The 25,292-nt window shown below is 44.5% G+C and overlaps 1 protein-coding gene across 3 annotated transcripts in view; it reads left to right on the top strand.

Moving 5' to 3' along the window:
* SEMA3A (semaphorin 3A) overlaps window positions 1–25,292 on the top strand; it is a 280,469-nt gene that overhangs the window by 153,718 nt on the left and 101,459 nt on the right. For 2 of the 3 annotated variants that reach the window (XM_075599556.1, XM_075599554.1), the window contains exon 5: window positions 10,554–10,650. In XM_075599556.1, the coding sequence (XP_075455671.1) occupies window positions 10,554–10,650 (97 nt within the window). The remainder of the gene's footprint in view (window positions 1–10,553; window positions 10,651–25,292) is intronic. The other variant, XM_075599555.1, reaches the window with a different exon arrangement.

Here is a 25,292-nt window from a genome sequence, read left to right on the forward strand (position 1 = left end):
AGAAAAACAAAGCATCAACAGAATTAAATTACCATCAATTAATCCAATCACCAATCAATTACAATCCAAATCAATTACACACTTCAAATCCTACAAGCAAACCATTGTGAAAATTAATCTATGTCAAAGTAACCATCAAAATAAATCTATATTCCAAAAATAAGCCAATACAATAATCTATAGCAAACAGCCTTTAACTAAACAAAGTCCTTGACGGGACGAAACGCGTCAAGAGTTCACTCTGTAGCAGTTTTTTTGTGTATATGCACTAAATAAATCTTTTTATTGCCTTTGCGTGTGGGACATCCACTTTATACCCCAGCGGCAGCAGTGACCGCCGAAAAAAAAACCATTTTTTGCAAAACACGGTTGGAAGCAAGTGAAAAGCAGCATCAACCTCAGTGGACATAAGATAGTAGATTGTATTAAGAGAGCAAGGAACCTTTTCTCTATAAATCTTCCGCCCAGGCCCCCTGTGTGCCCATTTTATAAAAAAAGAAAAAATAATGCCGGCGATTCCCCGTGTGCATGCGCATAGCTGCTGCCTGTGGGTCCATTCCCTTCACCCCCCGCTCCAAACGTGGAACAGAGGGGAAGCGCCGTTGCGAGTCCACATGTGCCAACCCAGCTTCCCCTCTGCTCCTTTCATTTGTCCTATGCCCCATGATTTCTGTTGATGGCCCTGCTGACAATTAAGACTTATTTACGCTGGTGGTATCATCTAAAGTTGTCAAGATGAAGAAGTAAAGTACTGCATACAAGGCGTATTTATTAAGGAAAACCCTTTTTTCTTGTGTATATAGGTGGTAAGCAGGGGTTCTCCGGAGCTGTACTGCAGGGCCGGCAGGAAGTATTAGGCTAAGTCCCCGGTGGGGACAGCAGCGCACATGGTGGGGTGCGCGCCGCTGACACCAGACACTCACCTCAATCAGGCAGGCCCCAGTGGGTTCTACAGTCTTGGCTCACGAAGTGCTGTGGCGCGTCAGCCAGCAGGGAAGACAAGAATTTTGTCTTCCTGTGTGGCGACGCGGTCACGTGGTTTGCTCTAAGCCAATGGCAGCGAACGGGGGGGGGGGGGGCGAAGGGGGCAGGGGCGGAGCTCCAAGCCAAAGCTCTGAAAACAGAGTGAAATCAGGGAAATGAGTGCCAGAAGAATTCTCTCAATGTTGGTACAAGACAGATGGCAGAAATACTGTACTTACGGTGCCACAGCAACTGAGACAGCTTCGTTCGTTCGCCCCCCACACCCTGTTTTGGCCATGCCCCCTGCACCTCCTATCGCTCCCTACAGACCGCAGATCGCGGCTTTAAGCTGTGCATGCACCGCCAGGATGCCAGGCGCGCGTGCAGCAGCCAACACCGGGGCCGTGGCGGGGCTCCTTACCTTCTCCAGAGCCGCACCGCCTCCTGCTATGTCACATTGTCATGGTAACGCAGTGTCGTGTGACTTCCTGTTGTCATGGCGATGTGTCGCCATGTGATGTCACTTTGTCACAGCAGCGTCACATGATTGTAGTTGGTGCCGGCTCCGAAGAGAGGGTAAGAGGCCCGGCGCTGTCCCCCGTCAATCAGACGTTGTGAGGAAGAGCGCAAGGCTTCAAAGCATGGGGCTAGGTACAGTGGCAGCGTTGGCACTGCCATCAAGCTGGCCATTTCTTTTGTCTCTGGGGAGCCCCTGCTGGTGGCACCTTCCCCAATAAGTATCACACTAACCAGTGTGTCTCCGGAGCTGAAATTGACACTATTCAGCCCTGGGGATCCCCTACTTCCCATACATGTAAAAACAGGTTGGGGTTGGGGGAGACCAGGAGGGACAGCTCCTTTAATTGTTATCATTTACAAGTAGGCTATATGTAACTACAGCTTTCCTTGTATTTTTATTTTATGTTCTGATGCAAATCTGTAGCAAAGGATTCTTGTACTGAGAGTCAGAAATGTCCTGGCACAGCACAAACATCACTGCGATATATCTGGCAAAGTTTCCTGTTCTGAGTCTACTCTAAGTTATGTCTTCCATAAATCATAGGAGCTTTGAGCTTCGGAAAGGTCTAGATTTACAAAGAAATATCCTTGTACTGTGCTGCATATTCATAAATAAGGCAGTGGGGGAGATTTATTTGTTCTTGGATAAACATGTACTTTATTGAAAATAAAATATATTGAAAATATACAGTTTCTTCACAGGACTAAAAACAGTAACAGTACTTACTCATTCTGCAATTGCAGCACAAAGCTGGTATTAGCTGCAAAGTGCGGTCAAAAGCCCTTCATATTTTGCAGATAAGGATTTATCTGTGCTCCAACTACACAGCATTCTTTAATGTCAGTAATGGATTGAAAATGTCTTTGATTAGGATGCAGCCTTAGGCGGTACATGAGACTATCAAGTAGATTATCTTCTGACAAATAATATTAACCTCGGGCAGTTATTTAATTTCTGGATAATATGGACCTATTACAGGGAACATGGCAAATGTTATTGTTATAAACAAATGAATGGAGAACGCCGTGTATCGAATTTCATTATTTTAAAATAAAATCATGGTGCTAACTCAACTAGAAAAAGCATCCTTCTAAAAACATGAATGTGAGCAGAGCCTATATATAGAGAGCAGTGCTATGCCATAAGAATTCTTTTGGTAGACATACCTTATGTCCCTTTGAAAGGAATGGGCTATAAATTGTCTTCCGGGACCTGAAGGTATCTTAAAGGACAACTCCACGTAGTAAATATTGTCCTAGATGACTTATACTGTACGGAAAGTGTTGTTTAATTATTAGTTTCATGTCATTAAGGGCGTATGGCTGCCTTCCTCCTGGAAATGAAAATATCAAGATAATGACTATCTCTTTTCATTTATAGTCTCATTATCACTTGAGAGAAGCAGGTAGTGAATACAATGCTGATTATATGCAATGCCCATTTCTACTGCCCTCTAACCCAGTGAAATAACAAATAGGACAGAGGTTACCCTGTTGATGTATGGAGGGTATTAGAGGGCAATAGGTGGGGGCGCTGGGAGTCAACAATTTTGGACAAACTCAGCAATGATTTATTGATCTCAGCTCTCTCAGTAGAAGCCGACATTTTGTTTTGTAGAAGCATGTAACCATTCTCAGATTGGGTTCAGCATATTCATTTTCACATTGTATTTTTGAATGCTTTGCCACAGATGCAGCTCTATATTGTTGTAATCTGACCTTTAACCTTTTTAAGTAGTAGCCTAATGTCCCTGGACAGAATGTAAACCTTTGACATCAGTTTTTACGAAGTCGCTGAATATTTAAACTGTTTCAGATATAATAATATGACAACACAGTGGGTCACAGAATATTTTGAATGACAAATATATTAGAACCATAAAATCGCTAATTGCAATCTGTAATAAAGAAAGTTATTGTCTTATTTTCGCAGTGAATTTACCAGACACGACAACACCATTGATATTACAAAAACTTACCATGCATAAAACAGCTATCTCCGTATAGTGATTGAAACTCTGAACATCATTTAAGTCAGTGGCAGTTAACCATATGCAATCCCCCAAATCGGAGCTTGATAGAGCGTCACATTTTGTTTTTTATCCACTTTTACATGGATCCCTTTAAACATATACATGCTGTTTCACATGGACTTTTAAAAAGCAAAGCGGTGCCTGGCAAAGAAGGTCTCATCAGTGTGAGGTTGATTGCTGGCCCTGCACCGTAAAGCAGAAGATATCATGATACTATCATAGTCATGGCTACATATCAGTTACACAACAAAGGTCAAAACAGGTGTCTGTGAGTAGGTTTGCTGGCTATGTACAAGCAGGCATAGGCTTAAAGGGAACCATGTTAATGCGAGTGAAGAAGCAAATAGGGACGCACCCATGGGGCTTACACTAGTAGCTCCGAAGTTGTGATTGCCAAACAGCATGCATTGCAAACCACTTCTTCTAAACCGCTTCTAAGAAAAAAAAGTGACAAACCGCATGATTTAACAGCCAATCCGCCTGGCTTGTACTTGCTTTTGAAGCGTAATGACCAGGGGTGGTGCTAACTCCTTCTCCCAGTATGATTTATGGGTTTTGCTCTCTCAGCTAACCCCAAATTTCAGGCTCTGGGTGTAACTCGCGATACAAATCTCGCCACCCTTTAGGTGATGTCAAAAAAATGCTAGTTTTAAGAAGCGGTTTGCATAACAGAGCTACTATAATAGCAATTGTGGGCAAAAAATGCCAGTTTGAAACAGATTCTAAAACAAAAGTTTAGACATGGTTTGGACATGCGATAAGGGCTTACAGAATAGCAAAGCATGTCAATCTGCTTCTAAAGTGCCCTTTAGACGTGGTTGGTCACACTTCAGAGCTACTGGAATAGCCCCCTAAGAGTGCTCTATCGCATGTCATTACCCAGAATCTCTTGCTGCACCTCATCTCAAGCACCCTCCTCTATCCCCCCCTTGCACACCTCCTTGTGAGCTCCTTCCTCTATCCCTCCTCTCGACCTCATCTCGAGTCCCCTCCTCTATTCCCCTTGTACACCTCCACATAAGCCCCTTCCTCTCCCCATGTTTTTCTCTTCCCCCCTCTGTCTCTCACTCTTCCCCCCTCTCACTCCTCCACCTCCCTCTTCCATCCCTTTTCCTCTCACACACTCCCCCCTTCCACTATCACTTAATTACCCCTTCTCCCTCAATACACAAACACACACTACCCCCTTCCCCAAATTACAATACCCCCACACAAAATACATCTCTCCCCTGAAGTACAATATCCTCCCCACACATGATACAATACCACCCCAAAATACAATACCCACCCACACAAAATACAATACCCTCCAAAACATGAAATACAATACACACACCACCTTTGAGGTGGTTTGAGGCCTCCGGTACCCCGGCTCTCCCCAGCTACTGCTGGGTCTCTCTCCCACGCCAGGCCTCCTCTGTGAGATCGGGCCTCTCTCCTGCCGTCAGCACCGGAAGCTGTGCCCGCCTGTAAGTTGTGCTCAGCTTCCGGTGCGCACCGGAGTGATAGAGACCAGGCCTGTTAGAGACGGACCCGCAGGAGCTGGGGAGAGCCGGGGCCCAGCGGCCGTCAACCAGAGGCCCAGTAGCTGGATGCAGAAGTTGGGCCTGGGCAGGCCCAACTTCTAGGTCTGGCCAGGCCCCTCACAGCCGTTGGGCCATGACAATTGTCCCGGCTCTCCCCCCTTGTCGGCTGCCCTGCATGCATATACAGTGCAGTATAGCAGGGAATGCTTTAAGAGTCTCCTGAGACTTGTATCCTGTTACATACATCTTTAAAGGACAACTTAAGCAAATACAGTGCATAGCTCCATTTTAATCTTCAGATCGCATGCGCTGTCCATTTAACTTTACGAAAACAGGCACTCATTGTGTAGCTTATGTATGTGCACAAGTTCAACAGTGATTTAACACAAAGAGCTAGGTGATATGTTGTACATGACAGAAAATGTTGTAAAAAAAATCTAATTGCTTGTGTCCTCTGAGATTTTCTACATTTCCCTCGGGTTATTTTTTGTCTTGAGCAGTAAATGATGACATCAGTACATCAATAGAGCCCAATAGTGTCTTGTCATTGAGATAAAAGTAGTCCATAATTATTGTTTTTCTACATGCAGCTTGCTTTCTTTAGGGCATATGTAGCACTTTTGCTGTAATGCAAATATTTAGGGGTTATGTATCAAAGGCAGCGTATGTATAAATATCTGGAACAAGGGCATATAGCTCCACTGCTATTTTTGTTCTCTTTGCTTCAACAACATACTTAAGACATTACTGTCTGTTTCTGGCCCTCTGGCAGCTCAGGGTTCACACAAAGAGATTATGCGAAGTCAGATTTGGAGAAGATTTGTGATCCACTTAAAAATGGGGGAAAAGTGACAGGTGCTGTATGCCGGGTATCTCCTCCTATCCCTCCGTACACATCACAACTTGATGTGCCGTGGCAAAACAGGTGAACATTTTCTGTATACACCAACATAGAGGGTGTATCAAAGTCTGCCAGCGGCAAAACGGCAGCAACAAATAACACAGGGTTTATCTCAACAACAACAAATCTTTTTAAAAGCAATTCGTTTTTATTTGTTTGATAAATCTAGTGCTATTCTTTTTGCCCGGTTTTGTAGCCAGAAGATATTGGGGTCTGTTTATCAGAGTTGTGATATCCTCCTGTCCATTATGTTTCCACGTACCCTTTCTTATAGATTGTAAGCTCCTTGGACAGGGCCTTCCTTACCTACTGTAACAATGTATGTTACTGCTAGTCAAAGCAGACAGATGAAACACACTGTTGCAAGTTACGATGCTTAATAATATATGCGGATTAATATATTTATCGTAGGCTATTGCAGGAAAATGCTGTATAATATACAGATGTAGCCAATGTTATTGCAACCCGTAGCGTGCTGCAGTGGTACAAGCGGCTTTTGTTTTGAATCTGTCACACGCACGTGTGAGGAAGAGGAAGAGGCGGAGGAATCATGCTTTTTCACAATTTGCCCATTTTCAGTCACAAAACAATTCTCTGCAATTTCATATAGAGAGTTCTACTTAATAGAGCAACCCTTTAATTGTATACCTCCAAATAGAGTCACTTGTACTCCACATGGAGAGATAGCTGTGAACACACCTGGGATACCTGGGAAATATGATCTTTTTAATATATTTCGCGTATTTAAATTAGCCTATTTGTCAGGTATTTCAAGTGTGTTCACAGGTACCTCTCAACATGGAATATAAGTCACTCTATTTAGAGGTGTAACATCTCTTTCCCCAGCCAATAAACAGTGTCACATCAAGGTGTATTGGTTATGTGCAGGTGGTGCTCAAGGTCTCTTATTTACCTTTTTTAGGGTGCTGGCATCCGTGCAGAACTGGCATGTAAGCTGTGAAAGAAATGCTAGGAACTTTTCTATATCTTTAGTCACATAGACAGTAAAACTACTTATTCTTTGAGTGCTCACACAGCACATTACTTATGATCTGATTGTCACATGATTTATGGCAATCCATTGCCTAGCTGTTGCTGTTCTTTATCCACTGGGGCCTATTGGTGCTCTCTTGCTTGAGGATCCACACCCGATCACCCTAACATAGCTCTTTGGATTCTCACCTACAAAGTAAAGGGGTATCTGGGAAACTTGAGTGTTGCAGCTCCAGGATGACACTTCAAGGTAGGAGTAACACTAGGGAGCCTCTTATAGAGTACCTTGCCATCCCATTGTGTGGGCAAAACATGCGTCAGTGTCATATATAGCGAACCTATTTTCCTAGAGGTGACACTTCCCTAACACTAAAATAACAAAGGTGATCCTAATGCTACACATATAGTTTCAAAACAGGACTCACTCTATGTATTAGGAGATTCCCCATATTAGTCTCCTCCGTAGTTCTTAACCTAAAATATTCTACCTCACTATATACAGTATACCAGACGTGACATCACTAGTCACCATCCCAACTGGGCGAGGGGTTTGGATTTTGCTTTGTATCTTAAACCCAGTGACAAACTAGACATCTTCTAGAAGGTGGGCATGGCTAGGTTTCTGCCTAGTTACTTTACACGAGTTGATGACTAGAGCTTAACACTGTAGCTACCCCTATAGTTAACCTTTAGGGCCCATTGACCCCTTGGATAAAAGTAATAATCCCAAAGGGTGGCTACAGCAGTATATACAGTAGTTAGTCTACTAAATTGTGTTCTTTCGCTCCACATCTCTCTGCACCACGTCTTTTATTCTCTTTCTCCCCACTCTCTGTACTTATGGCTCAGATTCATCAAGCACCGGTATGGGTTATCGCACACGATGCAGGATTCACTCTCATTCAAGTCATTGGGAGTTAACACTGGATCGGGTGCTGCTAGCCCATACAGGTGCTTGATGAATCTGGGAATATGTTTGAATATAGTCTCTCACAAAATTCGACAATTATTTATTTCTAAAATGTTTTACCAGGAAGTAATACATTGAGAGTTACTTCTCGTTTTCAAGTATGTACTGGGCATAGAGTTAAAATGACAAATAATACATGGTTACAAATACAGTTACATAAGTGAACAGGGTATACATTATATACAAGACATTGCATGCACAGTTAAAGATAATATATATTATGGGTGTATGTAACAGCTACAGACCAAATTAAAATGGGAGACAGCCTTGGTTTTGAAAGAACTTAAACTGTTGGTGGATGTAAGAGTCTCCGGTAGGCTGTTCCAGTTTTGGGGTGCACGGAAAGAGGAGGAGCGGCCAGATACTTTGTTGAGCGTTGGAACCATGAACAGTCTTTTGGAGTAGATCTCAGATGATAAGTGCTGCATGTGTAGGTAGGGGTGAGGAGCTTTTTCAGATAGATGGGTAGCTTGCCCAGAAAGTATTTGAAGGCAAGATAGGAAAGGTGAACTTTGCGCCTAGACTCAAGTGATGACCAATCTAGTTCTTTGAGCATTTCGCAGGGATGTGTGTTGTAGTTGCATTGGAGAATTAACTTTTTAGCTACAAATGTTTGGGCAAAATTATGAAAAATAGAAAAACATTGGCAACCAGAGTTTTGGTAGGTTTAAACATCTCTACATGGGAACCTGGTCCTTTCCTACACCACAGCATATTCAAAAACTGTGTTTTCCCCAAATACATTTGGCTGTATTTTAACAATGTTCTCCAAGCACTGGGTCTGATAAGAGGATGCAATTTGATGCACATTCCATTAGATCAACATTTAGATTTGTAGCACATGTACTAAATAAAAAGCCAAAATAATAAAATAAGAACCGTCTTCTATGTATTTTCCTACAAATCATTTTGTAGATGTAGATGCATATCATTTTATACATATCTGTTTAGATATGAAAACACATGTTGTGCCCACTCGTCTATACCTTAATATAGTTCAAAATATGCACAGGCATTTTAATGCTGTATTATGTGATGTTCATTTGTGAAAGGAATTCAGTATTTGCGTGTTCATACCATACACAACTTTTTTGCCCGGTAAAAGCCCTCTGACCTAAAGTATTAAGTTTACTTTTGTGCTAAATCCATATCCCATTATCTGTTGAAATGTATAGCATCATAATATTTAAGCTCTGACATGTTCTGTAAAATGTCTCTTCTAATCAGCTTGAAATGAATGGAATGCTGCATAAGAGACAAATGTTTTTATTGCTCTGTCCTGTGGGTCTCCTTCTGAATCACTTCAGAGTGTGCATCCAGTTATGATGATGGTTGTTAAATGATACAGAAATAGACTTCACATGTCAGTAATGTATTTGAACTGAAGCATATAGACACTCAATATTCCGTCCACTCATTCCACCCTAATAGCTGTTTCCTCTTCAATGTTAACAGATTGAATGAGTCTGGAAGAAATTGTAATTTTAAAATAGTAGCGTTTTCTTTTACATAAATTGAAAGCCATTAGAAAGATTGCTAATAATTATAATCATTATTAGCCAAGAGTACAAAACAATTGAAAACTAATTGTACAGCATCAATCAGATCCCCATTTTGATGTTGAAATTCTAGGTTGCTAGCAAGGCATGTAATTTAGTTTGAGGTTGGATGCTTTAAGGACTATACAATAGAAGTCTTTGTCCTCGTTTGCAATTATCACATGGAAGATGTCCCACCTCTGATCTCTGTCAAAAGCCTGATTTCCCTGAAGAGGCTGACCGATTACTGTACCTGATACTCAAATACAGTAGTTTAACATGTATTTTACTCTCATGAAGTAAACAATCACATGTTCACAATTAAGCTGTTTTTCATTTATTACTTATTTCACTCATGGAGTTACTGTATGTTTAAACCATGAGATACATTATGAGATCTTTAGCTATCTGTGCTTACAACAGTCAGCCCAACACTAGCATTGTCATATATATACTGTATATATGGTGCAAGCCTTATATGCACTGCTTAAAATAATTAACATACAACCATTGGAGTAAATGGACTGATATTACATTATGGGGATTATGGGAAAAAGGACTATAGACATGAAAAATAAATACTAGGAGATAGAAATCTTAATCAAATGATATTGATGTATTTTGCTGTGCACTTTCAGTGCTGCGTGCTAACCACACATGGTAAGCCTTGTGTATTATATGTATCATGTATGCCAGTGAATGATATTTTACTAAATATGAATTTAAAAATGTCATCTTTTTATTGATCTTTTATAAATTCCACGAGGTTGAGTCCCAAATATTATACAATGATCAATCTGGGTAGATTTCTGGAGAAGGAAGAGTATGAGACTACATACAACTAGTAGGCAGATATTAGCTTTACTATTGTTTTACTAAAGCTAATAGGGAATCTAAATCATATTAAACGAGTCACTAAAATGTCAGAACCTGTATAGCTAATCGTAATCAGGATTATCCCATTGAGGTAATGTTAGAGAAGGGTCTTGGAAATGGAAATGGTAATTTATACAGTAACAGGGGGTTTCAATTTGTTTTAAGTAGAGTTATTGGGCAGCCAAATACACAGATGCATCATTTTCCTAAACACATTGGTCTTGTTTTCATCAGCAGGATAACGTTTTTAAATTGGAAGATTCACATTTTGAGAATGGCAGAGGAAAGAGTCCGTACGACCCTAAGCTGTTAACTGCTTCCCTTCTAATAGGTGAGTAATATGTGATTAATAACATTGCATTTTGTTTGACTAATCCAGCCCAATTATTCTGTCTCTTGGGTTTTATGTAACATACTGGGTATGGTAAATAGATTTGTGTCTTACAGAAAGTCTGCACATCCTACAATATAAATCTCTTTAATGTCTTATTGATAAGACGGAAGACTTTGGTTCATGCTCCTCTCAGCCATAGGGCATATTCTTAAATTGACTGCTAGATTTGTGTTGGCTGAAAGCTTTTGCATATCTTTATAGAGGAGCTAATGTTTATAATGTGCAAACCAGATCTACTTTAACCTTGCAACAAAAGATAGAGACCCATTTAATTAAGCGGTGCTATGTGATAGGACACCTTCCGGCGTCCGGGAGGTCTGATAGCATAGGACCGCTTAGTCATTTTGGCCTATAACCTTGTAAATCAATCTACCCTTTTTTTTTTTTTATCAATATACTGATCTGTATCTTAATCTTTTCTTAACTCAGTTCTGGTAAACCATCATTTACCTAATCTAATAGCTTAAAGTGAAGTTGACTGATGCATGTTTTTCAAATCAAACAAGTGAAAATTATTTGATCACATATTTGAAAGTTTATAGTGAGGATATTTAGACAATGTAACCTAAACCTTTGGTTGGCCTTTTTTTCCATTGGGTTTTCGCCTTATATTTTTGGATGCATCTACAGATCTGAATGTCTTATCGTGTGGAGTCAACCATTGCCCAGATTCAGAGTCCTGTTGTATCTGTAACACCCTAATTCTTGAGAACAAAGGGGCTGAAAAAGCACAACTACCAAATAATTAAAGTCCCTACCGATTGGCCCTGTGTAATACAGGTGGTGCTCCCTGGAGTAAAGTAGACATGTGTAACAACCAAGAGAAAGTTGTAAGTCCCACAGAACAGGACTTACAGAATCTCCAAACTAGGGCACTCTAAGGTAGGTACAATATATATATATATTTATTTATTGAAAAAACAATTGAAAAGGACAAGACAGGCTAATTATGATAAAAAACTAAAGCGCATTTAGTGGACCGTCTCCATGTCCTGCCTATATTAGGGCAAGGACCCTCCCATAATGGGCAAAAATACACAACTAACCCAATGCTGGGGGAGGGGACAAAAAGAGATGCCTCTCCCAGACACAGCATGTAACTATGTAGCTAGCTAAAGAATAATTAACCTAAAGAGAGTTGAGAAAAAAGTATGTAAATACATGTAAGCTGCAACAAGGTATACATATCCAAAACCTTGATGGAACTACAACAGTGTTCAATGCAAAGGATACAAATAGTGCAGAGAGTAATTACCTAAACTGCAACAGTGTACCAGCATTACTCCCAGAGTGAGCAGGGCAGATATGTCTCAGGCCAAGTTCAGGGTGCTTACTACACGACGTGCGTGCGCTTACGTGCGCGGGCACGATCAGAAGAATGACATGGTTTTCAATGAACCATGTCAGTTTGCAATTTCTTGTGGCGGCAAAGTACAGTGTTGTCGCTGCTACATTTTGCCGTTACAACCGGAGTTGATTTTTTTTTGGGCGGCAGTTGCGTCACGTGAGCTGGTTCAGCGAATCAGCTCTGTGACACGTTGGCCACGCCCCCCGCCACACCCCCAAACGCCGCAACCCTACGCCTGCAGCCTGAACACAGATCGCTGGGCTGCAGTAGCGTGCGGTGAAGGTGCGCATGGGAGCACGCAACCGCAGCATGCACCCTGAACTCGGCCTAAGACAAGAGGGCAGAAGCATATCTATAGTGTAAATATATGACGATATCAGCCCTGGAACCAATATAGGTAGCCAGAGAAATTATATTACACATGAATAACCATATTATCTCTGAATACCATCATAGTTATATGGCTAAAATAGTTCGGATGGCTTACATTTAATCCTTTTAAGCCCACAGTCAGCCAGCACTATACATGGCTCGTATAATCACGAGGTCCATAAAACCCTAATCATGGGCAGTAGCGCTACCAATTACTGAAACCTCCGACTGTAAACAAGTATATTAAATGTCACGGAGCAGGGCTAAATATAAAAATTACCCATTGCAAAGTTGTATACTGAGGTGCAGTGAGCGTGCAGGTAGCGTGGAAAGGAACTGCTGGGGATAGCTGTGATGTGCAGTTACTGCCAGTGGCTGCTGCTCAAGACCGATGTAAGATCATTGCAGATTGCCACGCAGATCCGGAAGCCAGAGTTGCCGAAGCTGGACTGGCTAATTATTCTTTAGCTAGCTACATAGTTACACTGTGTTTGGGAGAGACATCTGTTTGTGTCCCCTCTCCCAGCATTGGGATCGTTGTGTATTTTTGCCCACTATGAGAGAGTACTTGACCTACTGTATTACAGGCAGGATATGGAGATGGTCCACTAAATGTTTTTTTAGTTTTTTTTATCATACTGATGCAGCGGCCGTTATTCGAACACATCTCGGCGCCGATTTGGAGTTCTCTGCTGTTCCCCATGCAGCATGAACGCGGCCAATCGCCCCAGGCACCCGCGCTTATCGCGGATGTTTTGTTTGAATTTCATGGATTCTGTTTCTTCGTTTGCAATAAAATGGATGCATTGTAATGTGTACAGTACTGTGCTACTGTGTCAATTTCATGTTTTTAAAAGCCAGAACACTAAAATTAGTTTTTCTGCACTCGCCGCGCTCGCATCTTAGTGCGGGAAGGCTGGAATTCATCCCGCGGTTTCAAATCGGGATTCCGATGTACATGACGCGTGATGTGTTCGATTAACGGCCGCTGCATCAATAGTTAGTCAGTCATGTCCATTTCAATTGTTTGTTCAATAAATATACATACATATATATATATATATATATATATATTGGTACTGTATCTCCCTTAGAGTGCCCTAGTTTGGAGTTTCTGTAAGTCCTGTTCTGTGGGACGTACAACTCTCTCTTGGTTGTTACACACCCACATTCCTGTCTGGAGTTTACATCGAATAGTTTAGAAAAAAAGTTTAGAAAAATAAATGTTCAGTCTTTCAACACAAAGAAAATATGTGGCATGTATGAAGGAATCAATAACTTGGGGCCAAGCACTTCTGCAAAATGGAAATTAATATTTATTAGGACAGTCCAGAACTCACATCAACAGGGGTCAGTAGTAAAAAATAAGACACACTAGGGACTGGGTCTCACCCAAAGATGGTATTACACTTGACAGGGAATTGAAATGGGGAGTGATGTTCCATAGAATGAGATTATGCATTAAAAGAGCATACCTCTTAGGTACATACACAGGTCCAAATTTAGAGGAGACTTCAGAGTTATTGCTTTGTCTGTCCCAGCCAAGGTTCATCTAAATTTGGGACAGATATGGGTCCCGATTAAGAGGACCTACCCAAGGGGAAAGTGCCTGAGATTGGGGTGGTGAACATGAAGCCGGACGTGGAAATATATAGGCGAGGAAGAGTGAGAATAGCTATCTACCTCCAATAATTGCCTGATTTTTAATTATATATTTTTGTTTAGCAATGTCTTCAATCACCTTGTTTAACCTATCACATCACCTATCACCTATCACATCACTACTATATTTAACTCCCTACTGATGTTTACTCTGAAGTAGGGAGGGATCTTTAATTGCTGGAGCCCTGACCCTGAGAAAAGTATATAGATAAGCGATTATGAGGACAAATGATGATATATATTTTTTGGTAAGGGTCATGTTTGTATGCAATATTATAATCAAACGCACCATGCACGGACAGGTCAGTAGCCTCTTATTAGATGTGATTTGTATACACTTCCATAACTATATTCCTGTGTATGCTTTAGCAAATCATTGCTGTATTTTAACCATTTGTTTACTACTCTTAAGAAAATAGCTATTATTGGTCCCTTACAATACATATTTTATATGTGTAAGTGAGAATACATCTGTTCTCCTGTTACATTTGGTTTTGTAATTCAGTCACTCCACAGACGTTTTCCTTGAAGCCAATTGTTGACCTTCCTGCTAGGAATGGCAATAATTTTTTTCAGAATATTTCGCAGTTAATAACCACTGACTGGTTTCCTGTGAGAATAATTTGAGTCAACCACCAGCTCTACATGGTTGTGTGGAAAAAAAAAAAAAAATCATGTATATATTTTATTTATATACAATTATGTTACGCTTAACATTAAGTTATGATTAATATTTAACTTTCCCATTCATATAATAATTATTAATACGATTTTTCATAAAGTCTATCCTGAAAAGCATTAAGTGTATTATGAATTATAGAGATCATATATAAGATAAGATGTTAGATAAAGTAACATATACTATACTTTTACTCATAACGCTTTATTCAGTGGAAACATATTGGTTGCCACCTGGTTATTAAATAGATGCTATCTTATTCAGATTGTCTATATCTTGTTTGGAGACATGTTGGCCATGATATATCTACATAAAGAAAGCACGAAGCAGGGATTATCGATCTTAAATATTCATTTTAATTATGGTGTCTCCACTTAGAGAAAACATCTTTTCTTCTGGGTGGTAATACCAAAAAGGTGGTGTTCATTGGATACCATTTTCAAAGATTAATTTACAGGGATGCTTGCAGGGACGGATTGCCCATTAGGCACAGTAGACACGTGCCTAGGGGCCCCAGAGTGACTTAATCCAGCACTGGATACTTGCTCATGTGGATAGAAGCAAAACGTTTCTAACAATACGTGTTCATTTGCATGCCATTGCCCAGAATCCCTGGCTGCAGTGTACACTGTGTAATTATGGTGTAAAGCAGGTTTTGAAAGCTCTGCACACACTATTGTATTATCTATGTAACCCTGGTCCCCAGCAGCTCCTGGAGACCCCCCTCCCCTGGCGCAGCTCGATTGCGGGTACTGAACAACCCGACGGCTGCTTCCAAGGGTGGGGGCTGGAGCAGGGAGCAGCGCGGCTTCTCCTGCCTGCGGCCGGTTGCCGGGGACGCGATCGGGCCATTGGTAAGGCCGCGATTGCGTCTCTAAGGTCCCGGCGGCCGCAGAGCAGGGCGCCGCCATTGCGCTTCAAGTCGCGCATGCGCAGTGATCGCGCGAGGGCAGGAGAGCCCCAGATAGGTCGCGCATGCGCAGATAGGGGTAGGGAGCTAAGGCAGCTCTTAGGAGGTCGCGCGAGAGTAGGGAAGCATAGGGAGAGCTTGAGGCGGCCATTAGGAGTTAGTGTAGGCAGAGGGGAGGACCGCACGCGGCCCCAATGTTATAGTAAGGGCCTCGGGACTACAATTCCCATGAGGCATAGCGAGGCAGGCACCAGGTGCTTGATAGGAGCCAATAGGGCTGTAGGACTGCCCTGGAGGAAAGAGATACATTTCCCGGGCTTTTGCATGAGTCACGTCAGTTGGAGCAGCGGAGCTGAAGGGGAAGGAAGGATGCAGGGAGTGAGTGCAGCTCCTGCATCCTGATAGGTACCCTCACCCTCCAGGTAGGCCCCAACTCCCCACCAGGTTAGTGGGTAACTGATAAGGGACGGCCCTAGATAGGGAGGTCGCCCTTAGTGTATGTAAGGTGCAGGTTTGGCAGTGCCACAGCGGGTAGTGCTGTGCGCACTGGCAAATAGGCACAGTGTGTGCAGTGTGTTTGCTGCGGGTTCCAGGTTGCTGTGTTGAGTGTTGTATGTGACGCTGCGTGTACTGAGTGCAGTGTGTATGCAGCGTGTGTTACTGTCTGCAGGCTGACTGTGAGAACTGTGTCGGCTGCAGGCGTGTTAGTGTTAGGATTAGTGAGTTAGGAGCTAGTGTAAGGGAGGATTGGGGACTTGGGTAGATAAGGGAGTGGGGCAGGTTATTAACCCCGCAGGCCCTAGGAGTTTTCCACAAGCCATCCCAGGTTGCGGTTCCTCAGGGACAGGCCCTAGGTTAGGGTTGCTGTCACTCTAGAAGTAGTTAGGCAGAAAGCTGATAGCGGCGGTTGCTGTTCCCATGTGGTTGGTGTTGCCGTGATCGGTTGCAGTTCCCGTGGAGCGGTGGGACCCTCGTTGGGGTCCACCGGCAGAGTACCTGGAAAGGATCAGACGGACGTCTGACCCTTTGAGAAGAGTGTTGCAGGCCCGAGCATCGGAGTGCTCGGAAGGTATCAATATTATATGTGCACCAACAGGCCTAGAGGTTTTAGTGACTGCGCAGTCACCCATTGACTATCTCCGTAGGAGTACGGGACCTTGGGTGTGGGGGTTTCACTGGACACTGGGTGGGATCACCTAGTGTTGGGGAAACGTCCTGCGAGACGTCACGGGTAGTGTCTCCTCGTGAGAGGGACACAGGTTATGAGGATATGTAAAGGCGATGATATGTTCTATGTTCGAAGTAAATTCCTTAGTTATTATATAATCACTGACTGTGTGTGTGGTTTCTAATTGGGTTCCTATGTAGGGTCATTCTACACGTCCATAGAATCCTACATAGGTGGAGGCGCTGTAAAAGAAGATTCGTTCCAGAGGATTCACCCCAGGCTCTCATTAGCGGAGGCTCAGACCTCCTGTGAGCCTGCAGGTATACGCACCACACCGGTAACACTACATGTTCTACTCACCCACACTATATATGAGATTGGGTGGGGTGGAATACCCGTTACATTTGGAGGCGCTGCTGAGAGACACCTGGGGTGCCCTGTCCATTTTTTCTAAATTGTCCCGTTCCTATTTTTGTCGCTATGTTTGTAAAGTCCGGAGACGAGGTCCTTGCCTGGGCGTTGAGGCAGTATATGGAGCCTGGCCAGGTAGTGGCGGTAGGAAGCATACCCACTAGTATACCCGCAATGAAGGTCCGGGAGGGTATGTGTAAAATTCCTGGGTGGCCGTGGGCATGTGTCCTAGAGGAGGAACAAGATCCCACGTCCACATGGAAAACCATACTTTTTGTTGTAACTCACACTGAGGATATATGCCTGGCAGAGGCACCGTCCGCACTGTTAATGCCCGGGGGCCCCTCAGAAGGGTACCCCCTAGTCTATGCCGACCCAGCAAAATGGCGTCTCCCGCCAAATCAGGAGAGCGCACGTGCTGCTGACTGCAAGCCTGCACAGAAAGATGTCGCAACATTCTGTCCGGGTTTGGCGCGAAAATCAGAGCCCCTCCCCTGTGCTGTGAGTGACTCAGTGCAGAGCGAAAAACAATTCCTTGTAAAAGGTGCCCTTCCTTTAGATTCCACCAGGGGGAGCAAGCACGGTTATCTTCAACCATACGTGGACGCTGTGATAGACACTCTGATCTCTAAGGATGAGGATGAGATAGACTCTCTGTTCTATGATGAGGATGAGATAGACTGTCAGGGGATACACCCTAATGTGTATGTGCCCTGGCGAGCGCCAGGAATAGATCTCCTTATGCTACTGTGCCCCTGCTTGCAAGAAGCCTATGAGGAGGGAGCCGTCATGTCCCAAGTGCCACTAGACTTCAGGATCACCGAGGTAGATGGGGAGCCGTGTACACAGTGCTTTAGCCCCACCTGTGACTGTTCTAGGGGAGCACTGGCGTGGGAGCCCAGATGTGATTGTTGCGGTGCAATTTTCTTGATGCCTATTGTACCCCAGCCTACAGAGCCAGCTAAGGAGCTAAGTGAACCCTTGGCGGAGAAGAGCGCGACTGCAGTGGAGGTACCGGAGCACGCCAGCTTCGTACCCACAACCACTGGCTGCATTTCAGGAGAATCTGGTGACTACCTTGCGGAGGATACCGTCATGATATCTTCCGGGGAAAAGGTGGAAGTCCCATCGGTGGCGATGCGCCTACCGGCGAACCACCCCAGCGGTGATGCAGAGTATACAGAGTCTGCTGATGGTCCGTGTACCCTGGAAGAGGTGTCTTCTGATGTTGCGGACCCTGCTGTGGGCCCGTGTGCCCTACAATGGTCAGTCCGACCTACTACAGAGGTACCATCGGTCCTAGAATGGGGACCAGTACCTAACGCCGACAAGGGTGAGTCGACTGCCCCAGGGGTGTCGGGGGTGAGCCTCCAGGTGACCGCGGAGCATGATGGCTCCTTAAGTCTGGTCCCCCGGGTGAAGGGTTCCCCTCTGCATCGCGTCCTGGCGGAGGTGTCCTCACTAGAAGGTAGCTGTCCAGAGAAGAGAGTGGACCAGTGTCTACCGCCGATCCTTCCGGAAGAAGGGAAGCCCATCGTCAGCCAGCCGAGTGGTAAGGAACCCCCTTGTTCCTCACAGACTCCGATGGAGGTGGCCGTGAAGAAAGCCAAAGCTATGGTTCCTGAGCGGAGTGTGAGCCCGTGTGCTCCGACACAAGTGGTCCCAGGACTGGGATCCAACGCTCCCGAGTTTTCAGCGCGTAAGTGGACTGCCCCAGAAGTGCCAGGGGCAGGTCCCGATACCACCAAGGTGGGAACTGACAGCGTCCCCGAGGACCTGTTGGCCACCATGAATCACCGCAGGGGTAAGGTGTCTACTTTTTCCCCCCTGCCAGGTGAAACCGAGACATTTCCCAGTGCTTGCTTCCCAGTGGAAGCCTCGCAAGTCCGTAGGGACAAGGACTGTGTAAAGGACGATCCAGGGAGACTGGCCTCCTTTACGCCCAAAAAGGAGCGTGCCATTCGCCAGGTGGTGGACCGCGGGAAAGGTCCTGGCCTCCTGGTCTACCGCATCCCTGCCGCGGATGACCGGGTAAAGGTCTGCTTCAGAGACACTGGGCTACTCCTTCCACCAGGGGGAGGAAGTAGCGAAGAGCCAGAAACTGTCGCCTTAGAGTGTGCTCTCCAAGAAATTTTTCTGGGGGAGGCTCACGGACGCAAAAGTGAGGTACCCCCATCTGATCTGGTAGGGACATCCCACAAACGGTCTCAGCTAGTCTCGGGTATTAATGGGTGTGAAATGCATTGTAACCTGGGGTTTAAAGTCACCATTGATAAGTTGTACATATGCACTGCCTTTTCATTGTATAACTGTGTACCATGCTATGTCGTTCCCCAAGCGAGGGCGTTGGGTGTTTCACCAGGGGGAGAGTGTAACCCTGGTCCCCAGCAGCTCCTGGAGACCCCCCTCCCCTGGCGCAGCTCGATTGCGGGTACTGAACAACCCGACGGCTGCTTCCAAGGGTGGGGGCTGGAGCAGGGAGCAGCGCGGCTTCTCCTGCCTGCGGCCGGTTGCCGGGGACGCGATCGGGCCATTGGTAAGGCCGCGATCGCGTCTCTAAGGTCCCGGCGGCCGCAGAGCAGGGCGCCGCCATTGCGCTTCAAGTCGCGCATGCGCAGTGATCGCGCGAGGGCAGGAGAGCCCCAGATAGGTCGCGCATGCGCAGATAGGGGTAGGGAGCTAAGGCAGCTCTTAGGAGGTCGCGCGAGAGTAGGGAAGCATAGGGAGAGCTTGAGGCGGCCATTAGGAGTTAGTGTAGGCAGAGGGGAGGACCGCACGCGGCCCCAATGTTATAGTAAGGGCCTCGGGACTACAATTCCCATGAGGCATAGCGAGGCAGGCACCAGGTGCTTGATAGGAGCCAATAGGGCTGTAGGACTGCCCTGGAGGAAAGAGATACATTTCCCGGGCTTTTGCATGAGTCACGTCAGTTGGAGCAGCGGAGCTGAAGGGGAAGGAAGGATGCAGGGAGTGAGTGCAGCTCCTGCATCCTGATAGGTACCCTCACCCTCCAGGTAGGCCCCAACTCCCCACCAGGTTAGTGGGTAACTGATAAGGGACGGCCCTAGATAGGGAGGTCGCCCTTAGTGTATGTAAGGTGCAGGTTTGGCAGTGCCACAGCGGGTAGTGCTGTGCGCACTGGCAAATAGGCACAGTGTGTGCAGTGTGTTTGCTGCGGGTTCCAGGTTGCTGTGTTGAGTGTTGTATGTGACGCTGCGTGTACTGAGTGCAGTGTGTATGCAGCGTGTGTTACTGTCTGCAGGCTGACTGTGAGAACTGTGTCGGCTGCAGGCGTGTTAGTGTTAGGATTAGTGAGTTAGGAGCTAGTGTAAGGGAGGATTGGGGACTTGGGTAGATAAGGGAGTGGGGCAGGTTATTAACCCCGCAGGCCCTAGGAGTTTTCCACAAGCCATCCCAGGTTGCGGTTCCTCAGGGACAGGCCCTAGGTTAGGGTTGCTGTCACTCTAGAAGTAGTTAGGCAGAAAGCTGATAGCGGCGGTTGCTGTTCCCATGTGGTTGGTGTTGCCGTGATCGGTTGCAGTTCCCGTGGAGCGGTGGGACCCTCGTTGGGGTCCACCGGCAGAGTACCTGGAAAGGATCAGACGGACGTCTGACCCTTTGAGAAGAGTGTTGCAGGCCCGAGCATCGGAGTGCTCGGAAGGTATCAATATTATATGTGCACCAACAGGCCTAGAGGTTTTAGTGACTGCGCAGTCACCCATTGACTATCTCCGTAGGAGTACGGGACCTTGGGTGTGGGGGTTTCACTGGACACTGGGTGGGATCACCTAGTGTTGGGGAAACGTCCTGCGAGACGTCACGGGTAGTGTCTCCTCGTGAGAGGGACACAGGTTATGAGGATATGTAAAGGCGATGATATGTTCTATGTTCGAAGTAAATTCCTTAGTTATTATATAATCACTGACTGTGTGTGTGGTTTCTAATTGGGTTCCTATGTAGGGTCATTCTACACGTCCATAGAATCCTACATAGGTGGAGGCGCTGTAAAAGAAGATTCGTTCCAGAGGATTCACCCCAGGCTCTCATTAGCGGAGGCTCAGACCTCCTGTGAGCCTGCAGGTATACGCACCACACCGGTATCACTACATGTTCTACTCACCCACACTATATATGAGATTGGGTGGGGTGGAATACCCGTTACATCTACATGTTCAGCTAAAAGGCCTCACAAAATGACACAAATCTAAATACAGATACCAATGTGTACTGTATAATTTTGAGCTACAATAATAGCTACAGATTCAGTTCCTTTCGCTATTTAGTGGTACAGAAAATAAAAACACTGGAGCGCACAAAATTGCTGATAAGTGAATAGTGATCAAGTGACTAGTTGGAAATAAATCAATAAGTATGGGAATAAGTGAAACAACATAACCACATATGAAAACATATACAAGGTATGTAATGTGCAAAAGTGAAAGAATATATATAGATATATGCACACACGTGTTTAAATAAACAAATGCATCCCTTACATGATGTTTCACAGCCAATGGATGGCCAGTGATAGGTTTAAAAGGACTGAACCACCATTGAGGAATTATTCCCCCCGATTAAGTGGCGTAAAGCCACGAAACGCGTTGGAATGTATTGAAGGAAATTAAGTGACTATTTGTCCCTCTCGCTAAGCATTACGCTATTGAATTGAAGTTTGGCCACACATTGCCCCTTTAATTTGGGACTTTTGCTGGGCTATCAGCTGGAGCTGATGTCATTATGGAGCGCCTCCGTTCACTCTTCGGGGGAGGTGAGGACTGAATACCGGCATTCTCAGAGAGGTGTGCTGCATCTTTTGCCGACATCTTAGAGACATTTTGCCGGGCTTTCCACTGTGTCTAAAGCTGTCGTCATCGCCGAGTGCCTCGTATTGCTCTTTTGGGGTTTCGAGGACGGAGTGCCAGCGGAGTTGGAGAGGCATGCAGTGAGTCTCTCAGACATCCAGGAGAGATACGTCCTGGTGCTTTGTGTGTCCCCACAGTCGCACAGACATCGGTACAGGGAGAGGCAGCAGTTTCCAGTGCTACAGCGATCAGTATATATGATAAGCCTATTTTTGTTATTTATTCTGTACGTGTTTTTTTTTACCTTCTTTTGTTTTGATCCATAATACAGTAAACCGCTATGAGAGTTGTGCACTCTTTTGTAATTCTCTCATTCAAGGCATTAACCCTTTGGCTTCTTTAACCCTTTGAGTGCCCTAGGATGTAACTACTATATTATGTCTTCTGGCACCCTGACGTAGTGGCTATGTCCCCTCTCTCTCCCCCACCCCCCTGTTCCCCACAAAATGCTGCTTTTTTAGGGGAGATTGTGTCCTGCACCCAGTGGAGCTCAGGACGCGATGTGAACTGGGGGTGGATGGAAATGAGATGACTCCATGGCTACTGCGGCACTTAAAGGGTTAAAAAATGAACCGTGAGGAGGTTATTCATGAAAGTGCTATAGTCTGCAAATCGACACTATCCTAGATGCGGTTTAATGATAATAATAAACTTTGTTTCTTTGATATTCGGCAGGACATACATCTTCAAGATATGTTTGTCAAATTCCAATTTCACCAGTTTATTTATTTTAACCTCATTACTTTGTAATGCTTTTTTCCGTCTGATCTGTTTGCTCACACAATCACAGATCCCCTGTTAAAAAATAATAAGCATACCATGCAATGTTCAAGGGGTGAATCTATGCTGCAGTGTTAGGGTAGCATTTGTGTGCCTTGATCAATCCATTAATGGAGTTCTTTCTTGTTTAAAGCATCAGAAATTATAATTGAAGCAAAATGTACACAGCAATCATTCTTCATGTCTTAGCTTCAGGGCCGCCGACAGCTTTCCGGGGCCCAGGACAAGTGTTTCTATTGGGGCCCCCCTGTCGGCGATCTTGCGAGCCCCCCCCCCTCTTTCTCACCTCCTCACCACTCTCTCACACCCGCTATTTGCTCCCAAAATTCTCACACACTCCGCATGTATTTCTTACTCCCTCTCTTGCTAACTCTACCCGTCTTACACTCTTCTTTTCTCTCACTCCCCCCTTCTCTCACTCACACACTCTCCCCCTTCCTTTAACACTCCCCCCCCTCTATCACTCAATGCCCCCCATCCTCTCATTCAATCCCCCACTGGCCACAAACACACACAATTCAACCCCCCCTTCTGAAAATACCACCACACACACAATTTAACCTCCCACCCACAATACCCACACACAATGCCCACCACAATATACACTCCCCAATCCCCATCCCCAATACACACAAAAAGAGGTGCTTTGGGGTGGAAGGCTTCTGTGGAACGCCGGTTCCGTGCGCAGATGTGGAAATTGGGCCCAACTTCCGGCGCCAACTGCTCAGGGAGGGAGGCTCACTGCAGCAGTAACTGGGTCCCAGCAGCAGTCAGAGGCTTGATAGTTGGGCGGAGATGTTGGGTCTGACCTCTGACGAAGTCCAGGAGAGTTGTCCCGGCTCTCACCCCTGTTGGCGGTCCTGCTTAACACCATATATGTAGTAAATAATGTATGAAAGTTATTAAGCACACATTATAATTGTTATCTATTGTTTTTTGGATGACCACATGTGGGTACTGAAGAGAATGGAAAGGTGCCTTGCCTCTTTATACGAAATCCCATGGATTTGTTCAGGCTTATGTGGAGTAAGTGACAACAAAACAGGGATAAGGTTATGTAAAGGTTAAGAAAAGCATCAAAGTCACTTTAATACTTAAAGATTTTTAGGTTTTCCTTGAAATTATATGGGAAAGACTGTAATTAGGGGGATTTTTCCACACCAAGTTAAAACCCACACACAAATTCTTAATAAGCTTATGCAGCACTAGAACATTTTTGATGATGTGCTTCCTGCTGAGCAAGCTGGATCATTTATAGTACTTCTAATCTTTGAAGTGAATCTATTTAATTCCAGGTCTCTTATTACTGTCATGTGTATATCCTTCCTAACTTTAATGGCTATCCTATCATTTGTAGCTTTTTTTAAACTTTGAATTCAACAACTAATTCCACATTTTTATATGTCAGGGAAATATATCCTATTTTTTCTCAAATCATAATTTTAGAACATTTTCTAGTGAAAAAGAATGAAAACATCCTAAAATGGGTAATATTTTAAGCTGCATTCTTGTTCTTTGCTGAATACATGTATTGACCTCACCCCTTACTATTGCATCATTTTAAAAGACAGTTTGTATAAAACTGGAGCAGCAAATGTAGAAGAAATAAAAAAACATCTTTTGTGCATAAAAATATTTTTTTTCCTCAAAACCTTTGACCGTTTTCTTTTTGCGCATATGGTGTTTTTTTGTGGCTTAGTTTAAAAATGTGACACTTGCCTACTTTCGTTCAAATGTATGCAATACCTCTGTCCGCAAACATACTATATGCACATACGATTTAACCTAACATTTAATTCATGCGGAAGTTCCAGACCCTGAAATATGGGTTTGGAGGAGAGGAACAGAGTCCTATTTCAAGTGATACAGATGCAGCCACCAGTATCCAAACACTTGTCGGAAAATCTGGGGCAATCTCCCAGTAATGCTGCAACATTTCTGTGAGATTTCTGCAGCCAGACTAATGGCCCATCAGATCAACACAGCGGGGGTCCCTGGCAGTCCCATTCAAGAGGAATAGGACTGCAGGACCCCTGCTGTGTTAATCCGTTAATCCGATGGGCCATTAGTCTGTTTGCAGAAATCTCACAGAAATGTTGCAGCATTACTGGGAAATAGCCACAGTATTTCACCAGGAAGGTAGAAGGTAGAAGGTAGAAGGTAGAAGGTAGAAGGTAGAAGGTAGAAGGTAGAAGGTAGAAGGTAGAAGGTAGAAGGTAGAAGGTAGAAGGTAGAAGGTAGAAGGTAGAAGGTAGAAGGTAGAAGGTAGAAGGTAGACACACCTTCAAACAACACATGGAGAGACACATTTGAACAAAAAAGAGTATGCCTGAAATACATGGGGTATATGCTAATAGGATATGCAAAGTATATTTAACTGATTCCTT

The sequence above is a fragment of the Ascaphus truei genome, chromosome 5 (assembly GCF_040206685.1).
Source record: "Ascaphus truei isolate aAscTru1 chromosome 5, aAscTru1.hap1, whole genome shotgun sequence".
Lineage (NCBI taxonomy): Eukaryota > Metazoa > Chordata > Amphibia > Anura > Ascaphidae > Ascaphus > Ascaphus truei.